An 8,801-nucleotide genomic window follows, 5' to 3' on the forward strand; every position below is an offset into this window, starting at 1 on the left:
CTGGATAACCCGGGCAACGCAGCACATACAACCACACGTCAATTCTAAAACAAGTATGTACTTTAGAATTCAAGAGATAGACTTTTCAAAAAGCAAAATTGGGGTCTGAGGCATAACAGCCCAGCACATGAGAACTGTACTGTAGACATAATCCAAATGGGGAAATGTGAATGTCTATCCATAGATGTATACATAAAACACTGTATTGAACGATCTAATCCTATAATGAAAAAAAAAAAAAAAAAAAAAAAGTTGAAATCAAACTCTTGTCCCCCTTCCTTTTTTCTTTTGAAATGGCCCCTTAAAAGATGGGGACGGGGAGGCGTAATTTCAAAAACCTAGCCTAGCAACCCCGTTACAGCCTCGATAGAATCTATCTCGCATTCCCACTCCCAAGTACCAACTCATCAGTACGATAGTCAGGGTTAAAGGTGACCTCATTCAACGGATTTTGCCTCTCTGTAAATATGTTCATAGTTCCGGGTTACAAGTTGAACGTGGTTTATTCAAACATGGACATGGTTTTAAAAAAGTGGGTCTTGTAGATAAACCATGCTCAGTTTTCACACTAGTAATAAACAATGGCATGGTTTTAGAGCAGAACTCTTTTAAAACCCATGTTCAATTCTACATACTGACTGAACATTGTAGATGCCTACTATATACTGTAGGTTGGCACCTCTCATATGATCGCCATGGTCACGTGATTCAAATTCACTTCTTCTGTTACAGAATGCCCAAAGTAGCTAGATAATAATGAAAAACTATGTTCAACATATTAATGATATTGATGGACATATTAACCACGCCGAAAGTTGTTCCGGTCCGAAAAATTAACCACGTTCAACTGTACGCCCTCATAGTTCAAGGATGATGTGTTGGCTGTTAGCTGAGTCATCATGGCCGGCAAAACATTCCGCATTAGGTAGCACCCTTTCCGGGTGCGCTTTCGCACCACAAACTTCAAGTTATGAAAATCAACATCAGATGGGACATTTCTCGACTTCTCCAACACACGGTTAAAAGGGGTTCTTTATCGGCTATTCTTCACCTGAAGTAATTCGCTCCTGTCCGCTAACTTTGTGGTAAATACGAGCTCCAGGAGCCCCTCTATTTGACGTGGACGTCTTTCGCTTCTGGTGAAAATACTCGCACAAATCTGCACGAAAATCCGGGACGAATCTGCGATATCTGATTTATAAGAGGTGGCCCAAAGAGAATTTCGAGCGAAAGGGAGTGAAAAAGAACAAAATGGCTGCGTTCGATAAGTGTAAAACGAGGCCACAGCATATCGATGTCATCCTCAACGGCTTGGACAGATACAATCCAGAAACCACAACAATCTTCCAAGAGTATGTTGTTCAGCAATGCGAGGACAGAACGTTTGACTGCTATGCCAATCTGGCATTACTGAAACTGTGAGTGCTTATATTCGGATTTCTATTGAGAGACCACTTTTATTGCTGCGACTAGCGATCATATACTTGCTTTTGAAAATAAAAAGCATGAGCTTGCGCTTTTGTCGGGTTTTTCATTTGTGGCCTTATTATGATGATCTGTAATTTTATTACATTAACGTTTCCTATTAGCCTGACTCTGTTTCTCGATAAATATCGAGTGAATAGGGATGGGGATCAATTATTTCCCTGAAAATTACCACCTCCTTTCATGCTTTTGTATACCAACTGCCCGAAAAACCTTCGCTAACAACAATTGTCTATCGTGGACAATAAAATCCCCAGTTACCAGTTCAATCCTCATCTCCTCCACACCGAAACAACAACCAACATTCTTGCTAAAGCTTTAACCGTCTTCCCTTCGCCTGCCTTCTCCCTCGCTCTCGCCCTCCTCCCCGCATACACTCAACCATTTTCTGCATCTACATCGTCTTCGCTCCCCATGCAAACGTCTGACTTCATCGAATCAATCCAAAAACTCGCCCGCCTCAACACTCTCCTCGAATCGGCACAATACACCCTCTTCTGGTCAACGCTCAATTCCGACGACCTATACGCAGATTTGGTTGCCGACGTTGCAGGATTTGAAGAGTTGGTACGGGTCCGCATTGCGGTTGAGGTCGGCAAGGCATTTCGGGAAATCGGCGCTGATGTACTAGCTCAATGGTTGGACCTGAACGGACTAGAAGCTCTGGAGAAGTTCGTCGTTGATGTTTGCGGATGGGAAGTTGATAAAAACGCAGGCTCTGATCTTACGAGTGCTGTTATCAGAGTTCCCAAAAATAAAGAAAATGAGGCCAGAGGGGAGATCAAGGGTGAGAAAGTGGGAATAGAAATGTTCGGTCGGGTACTTCGGAGGGGTTTGGAACAACCCGCTTGATTTCCGAATTTCTTTTTCTTATTTTCTTTCTGTGTTAACATTTCGTCTCAATCATATAACTTTTTCATGTCCTTTTTTTTTTTTTTTTAATTTATTTTTCCCCTTCTGTGGGGAGCAGAATTAGCTCCGCATCACGCGGAATGAAATGAGGAAATAGAGTTATGGGCGGGGAAACGTAACTTCCTGGGAAATATATATCTGTGAAGTCATCTAAAGCACTTCTTTCATAATACCTTGCTCGCTAGCTGCGTTCTCCTTTTGCAGAGTAACGTGAGCAGCCATTTTACTAAATAGATACTTATATAAGTTTGTACCAGCGAATCCTTCGCTCTATTTCCATCTCCTATGTTTCCTAGGTCGTTAAAAATAACTTCGCACGACTAAGCTATTTATATTTTTAACCATCCCCCCCTTTCCTCCCTAGCTCTGACCAATCCAACTAGGCTCAAAATACAGCATCTCCCCAACTACTTCCCTGCGATTCTTTCCTCCCATTGAACACCAACCCCACTCCTCCCCTCCACCCCAATACCCCCTCATGCTCTAATCCACAATTCGCCGAGCAAACCGCTAAGATCACAGTGCCCCACTCCATCCCCGCATCGTCGGTAGGCCCAAGCCCAATATTTTCCCGCCCCTCTTCAAGCACCGTGATCGCATGCGGCGTGAGCTGAACTTCAAATACGCGTTCGCGTCCACAATACTCGCAGAGGGGAATCCTATTCGGACTCTGGCTCGCCGCGCTGTTGCTGGATAGTATGATATGCGATGATTTGGCGGGTGAGGAGGAGGAGGATTGGGAGAATAGTCTGCCCACCGCATCGGTTGTGGAGTACAGTAAGGGCACTCCGCGGAATTCGTAGCGGAGGACTTGCTCCGGGTTATGGCCTAGTCGGGTAGAGAAGCGCAGGAAGCATTTGTCGATGCTGGATTCAAAAGTTTCCTTGGGGTCTGCGCCGGAGGTTGTGGAAGGGTCCTCTTCCATGATGACTGGTTGTGCTGGGTTGTGTAAGATGGGGGAGGACGGGTGGGAGAGTGTTTCGTATTCTGCATCAAGGTGGTGATGGGGATAAGGCTTTGGGAATGCGGATTGCGGTGGCCAAGGAAGCGGGGGTCCTGCTGCTACTTTCGTGGGGTGTGGCAGGGGCGGGGAGGAGAGGCGGACCTTTTCGGCGAACGTTTCAGGGAGGGATTCAGTTGGTGGGGATGAGGATGGCTTTTGGGGAGGTTTTGCAGCTAGGGTGGATGTAGGAGCAAGGGGAGCGAAAGGGTTTGCTAAGCTGTTGGAGGATGCGGTTGAAAACGGGTTTAGGTTGGCTGATTGTCTATGGTTAGAGGGAGCCGCACCAAAGAGACTCGAGCCAAGATCTTGTTTAGACTTGCTCTCGGCCGGGGTGGGCTCCGGTGCATCTCCCAGTTTCTTAGTTTGAGTTTGCTGTTGTCGTGAAGTCGAGTTTGCAATTTTGTGCTTCTTTACACCGCGCAGCGCTCTTATACTTCCGGGTTTCCTAGAGCAGGATTTCCTGGGGCACCCAAAGATATACAACCACCGTTCATCGTGAGGAAAGTGTTCCGGCAGGTCACCATGTAGCTGGAGGAGAAGCAACATTGGGTTGTTGCAGACTTTGCATTTGGCTAAATCACCGGGTGGTGGGCTGGCGGGGTCAATCCAGGTCTATTGAAATCCTCAATTAGCTTTCCAAGATCACTGTATAAAATCAAAAGCAGAGCTAAAGAAAAGATTGGGGCTTGGGTACCGGCCATCCGCCAAGATGACTGATCGAATCGTCAGAAGCATTGTCATCGGCGTAACCAAGGAGGACGTTGGTCTCGGTGAAGTCTTCGATACCGGAGGAGTCGTTATCGTACGGATCCATTTTTCATAGAGTATGTAGGGAATAGAGCACCATTGACAAGGGGTTAGCATGCCACCATATGCGTAGCAGTTCGGTATGCAATACGGTACGGGATTTGATGTCAGTGGCAGATGCCCAACTCCGTGTATCCTGATGGTTGCCAGAAGAAAATTCATCTCAAATTCCAACACTGATATCATGTGATCCTCAATCCAGATCGATAAGATTAGGGTTATGACGTCATTGTTACCTGCCCCGTGAAAGCTCTTTCCGTCCTGATCTCTGATGAAACACAACATTATATCTACAACTACGGAGTAAAGCAGTATTCTATCATACCCACCTTTGGTCATTCTCCAACTATGGGTCACACAGTCATTCTCCAACTATGGGTCACACAGGCCAATGCCATCTCATTCTCCTCTACCAAAGACCATCCGTTCGTTGTCCTGCGGATATCTTTTATTTTCATTCAATTCCTTGCAATAAGCGAGAATACGTATTTGCTCAACTCGAAACACACTTGCTCAAGGCCTAGTTGTCTGTGTTTCGTGTCTGCCTGACAGACATTTTATATCCTGCAGCTCCTTGTCGAACCAAATTTCATCTGAACTAGGTACCCGAAAAGTACCCGCCCCAGTGATGGTAGGAGAATTGGAGAAAGGCCACCAAATATCTCCCGCGTGAGAGCGTCTAACTCCGTCGGCATCACCCCTTCCCAAGGCAAACCGTCCACAGTGTGCCAGCAACTGTGGGGAACTAGAAACCTCCCCCCTCTCTGTCTCCGTTCCAAACGTCTTATAGCAAAGAGCTAACGAATAATTGAATTTCAGCTCGGTGGGAGCCCCACAGAGCAAACCCATTCTTCCAAACCTATCCGAGATATAAAAAAAAAAAAAAAAAAAAAAAAAAAAAAAAAAACCCCGCTGAAAACGGAAAAAATAAATGGAAAATAAATAACTAGTAAGCAACAAAAGGGAATTTGATATAATATTATGAAGCAAACCTACTTAAGAATCCCCTCCCTTCCCGTCCTCGCTCCTGGCTCCTGGCTCCCGCCGGAATGTCTTTTCGCCAGTAACGGCTAAACGAGCGAGGTCACGACAAAACAAAAGAGAGTTTATCCAAAACAAACAAACAAACATATATATATATATATATATATATATATATATATAAAATACAAAAATACAAAATACAAGAAGAAATGCAGAAATGCCAATGGATAAGCAAAAGAAACCTAACCACTGACTTGACTCCTACCTCTCACCAACGTAGATAGATAACAACTACTCTACTAGTAGTTAAGTTATCTCCGCATGCTTGCTTCGCTTGTTTCCGCGGCCCGCGATCCCCGCCTTCCCCCAGCCATGCTCTGTTTCCAGCAAGCAAATTACATGCCTAGGTGGTCAGTCGATGGCGACCGGGATCGAGTAGGGCAGAGTCCCTTTTGGAGGGCGTACTAGAGCATAACTCTGCTGGACTATATATATATATATATATATACATTTGTAACGGGGGACGTGCTAATAAGAAGCAGACGTGCTAATAAGAAGCAGAACATACAATTATATAGAGCAATAGATGATGATGGATGATGGATGATTGTTACTACACCACTGGGTCTCAATACGTATTATTAGCCTGTGCCTGTTTTAACGACTGGGCAAGTATATACAGAGATAGGAAAAAAAAAAAAAAAAAAAAATTGATGATGATGGGGGCAAGCGATGGTGATGACGGTCACAGCGCCACTTAAACTGCCAATTTGTTTTGATATAAATAATGGTGTCGCGCGCGATGGGTTCAGTTGGTTAGATCAAAGATTCATTTTTGTATTAAGCCATGGGCCTACGGCACATAATAATAACACGTGCAACACAAACCGATGAGAACGTGATGGTTGCAAGCTTCAACCGGTCTGTTGAAAAGAGTTGAAATATTAATATTAGGGAGGGAGAGAGGGGGAGAGAGAGGTTCCGGATATACTATATAGATAGATAGATAGATAGATAGATATAACCAGCGCTAAAACAAAAATAGGGCTTAAAAGGGAAAAATACAAGATAGGGATGAAAAAAAAAAAAAAAAAAAAAAAAAAAAAAAAACACCCGAAATATTCTATTGATGAAACATGGTAACATAACGAGAAGCAGAAAAGAATACCCAAATTTCGCCAGTTTCCGTCCCGCCATATCCATCTCTTTCTTTGATGGTAATGATGATGATGATGATGATGAGAAACATAAAAAGCTCCGAAAGAAAAACGAGGAACAAAAAAAGAGGCTCCGATAAAAAAAACACGTCACAGCCTCGTGTTTCGTCTGTATCAGATGTTAAAGTTAGTCACCACAGAAGGCGGTGGGTTGGGAGCGCTTGAATCAAGCAGAAGGATGAAGAGCCATCACCTCCACTGGCCGTCCCTCCCTTCCTTCCCTCCCATCCCTCCCAAGTAAAACCCTTACTCCGGTGCATCCATATATTTCGCAAGCAACGGAGCGAGCAAGAAGAAGGGGGAATCAAAAGGCTAAAGGGGAAAAGCCCATCGGCCTTTAGAAAGGGCGTGAGAAGAGGGAACTAGAAGTAGGTTCTTATAGACTGTTGGGAGGCTTCATCATCTCCATCCTCTCCCCCGTTGTCCTCATCGTCATCGTCATCGAAGCTGAACCTATACACGATATCTCGCCTCCCACAGAGTCTCTTGCTTATTCCTGACCCTTCGGGACATGAGGAGGCTCAGTTTTGCAGGCATGAGGAAGTTTGTGTTTCGTTTCAGAGAGAGGAGGGAGGGGAAGAGGAGATAGAGGGAATTAGCGAGGAAAATTCCCCAAATACAGCAAATATGGAGAAACGTAGATCGATATGTCCAAGCGCGCGATCAGGGGCCGGAAGGGGAAAGGGAGTTAAGGGGAGAGAGGCTGGAAAATATGTGCAGAGAAAAAAAGATGGAATATGGTAATTAAAATATATATAAATTGTGCCGGAGGGGTGACGTAAATAAACAACGTGTGCTTCGTTGGGTCGGGGTGCGTTCAGTATTCTATTCGGTTATTTTCAAGTTCGATGACGAGTTGTTGTTATGTAAATCAAGTCGTAACAGCGTCAAATATGGATTGATGGTAGAGAACCGGAAGTTTGGGGGTCGGAACTTGGAAGAAATAATAAAGCAGCATTAAAAAAATAAGTTAAATGGAAAAAAGATAAGTTTGGGGTATATGTTGTGAAGTTAATGCAAAATATGAGAGCGCCAAAAAAAAAAAAAAAGAAAAAAAAAAAAGGTTGAAAGTGGATAGGTAGAAGGCAATAGAGATATTTTCCTCCGTGGTTATCGAAATCGAAGTCGATCAGGAGCAGGAGCAGGAGCAGGGAGCAGCACAGGCTCAAAACTTGCCTAGGCTGCTACCTGTCGCCCACGATGAGATATGGGTATTGGTTTCGGCGCCGGCGAGAGCATGACGGAGGATGAGTCATAATCGTGTCTAGGATTCCCAGGATCAGCGGGACTGCCGCTTGTTCTGGTAGTGGTCATGCCGGTGTCGATTGTCCCCCTCCCGCAATCGCCCGACAGAGACTGTCGACGTGGCGAAAAGGTACTCTCCTCCTCAAACGAACTCGAGACTGAGCGATCGTCCGGGATGCGGGCTCCGCCAAACATAACACACAGCTGCTGGAGCAAGGCGACAAATTGCGCGTGCAGTTCAGCAAAGATATATTCGTTCCCCACGATCTCTGCAAGGTTGCGTGCGCGGATTTGGCCGGCGCGGCGCGGTTGGCCGTCTGGGCCCAGGGCTCGGCCGGTCAGGAAGGAAGAAATGGGCGTGTAGTTCCGTCCGTTGGCCATGCTTGTAGTGGCAGCAGCAGCGGCAGAAGTGGGAATCCCGCCTTCTTCCTTGCACTTTTCCGACTCCTGATGCCGTTCAGCAGCACTAACGATGCTCGCAGCGATGCGACCGAACACGCGCCAGATTAGCGGGGACGCACGGAAGGCTTTGCCGGCGTCCTTTCCTGCCAGGGCAAGAAGCGCATAGCTCCGGCGTTTGCCGCGAGCCATAGGGTCCGGGAGGCGAAAAACATAGGCGATAGTGTAACCCGTAACGGGGTCCCCGAACGACAAGGGCCCTGATGAGAGCCCGCGAGGCAAGAGCTCACAGCTCAGCGTTCTAATTGAGGCGCTACGTAGAAGTGCATAATCATCGGGGATTGGCGGCCCGTGTAATGAGAGATAGTTCACGATATGGGTGTGACATGAGGAAGTTTCCGACGACGCGGAGGAGTGAAGGGAGGTACCGGGCGAGTGATGCGGGTGGGGCTCAGCATCATAATCCGACCGAGATCCGCTACAGGAATACACGATTTCTCTGGAGCGTAGCACTGGGCTTCCATTTCGGCCCTTGCCATCCGCCTTCAAAGTCCCCGGTCCACCAGGTGGAAGTTGTTCGCTTACACCCTTGGGGACCGTTAGGCTGCAGCTTGCGCAGGTTTCATTATCAGCGCGAGCGATGCGACTCAACCTGTCCGTCTCCGTGCGACCTGATAACCGATGCGAGAACCAGGGATGGTCTTCATATTCGCTGGCTGGAAGTTGGGGCTGAGCCTAGAGGAGACGGC

At 46.4% G+C, this 8,801-nt stretch overlaps 4 protein-coding genes across 4 annotated transcripts in view; 2 read left to right on the forward strand and 2 right to left on the reverse strand.

Annotated features, from left to right (window-relative positions):
* Window positions 1-870: 870 nt before the first annotated feature.
* Window positions 871-1,023, forward strand: HCAG_05401 (predicted protein; the record flags this gene model as incomplete). The annotated part of the gene is made up of 1 exon (XM_001539884.1): window positions 871-1,023. The coding sequence occupies one exon, from the start codon at window positions 871-873 to the stop codon at window positions 1,021-1,023; it is 153 nt and encodes a 50-aa protein (XP_001539934.1).
* A 228-nt stretch (window positions 1,024-1,251) lies between these two features.
* Window positions 1,252-2,337, forward strand: HCAG_05402 (conserved hypothetical protein; the record flags this gene model as incomplete). The annotated part of the gene is made up of 2 exons (XM_001539885.1): window positions 1,252-1,418; window positions 1,743-2,337. The coding sequence occupies 2 exons, from the start codon at window positions 1,252-1,254 to the stop codon at window positions 2,335-2,337; spliced, it is 762 nt and encodes a 253-aa protein (XP_001539935.1).
* Window positions 2,338-2,782: 445 nt separating this feature from the next.
* On the reverse strand, window positions 2,783-4,214 carry HCAG_05403 (conserved hypothetical protein; the record flags this gene model as incomplete). Its single annotated transcript, XM_001539886.1, has 2 exons — window positions 2,783-4,012; window positions 4,095-4,214. The coding sequence occupies 2 exons, from the start codon at window positions 4,212-4,214 to the stop codon at window positions 2,783-2,785; spliced, it is 1,350 nt and encodes a 449-aa protein (XP_001539936.1).
* Window positions 4,215-7,584: 3,370 nt separating this feature from the next.
* Window positions 7,585-8,801, reverse strand: part of HCAG_05404 (conserved hypothetical protein) — a gene marked incomplete at both ends in the record, with an annotated part of 1,866 nt that continues 649 nt past the window's right edge. The window contains one exon of the mRNA XM_001539887.1: window positions 7,585-8,768. Within this exon, the coding sequence (XP_001539937.1) occupies window positions 7,585-8,768 (1,184 nt within the window). The remainder of the gene's footprint in view (window positions 8,769-8,801) is intronic.

This window comes from Histoplasma capsulatum, genomic scaffold (assembly GCF_000149585.1).
Source record: "Histoplasma capsulatum NAm1 scaffold_5 genomic scaffold, whole genome shotgun sequence".
Classification (NCBI taxonomy): Eukaryota; Fungi; Ascomycota; class Eurotiomycetes; order Onygenales; family Ajellomycetaceae; genus Histoplasma; species Histoplasma mississippiense.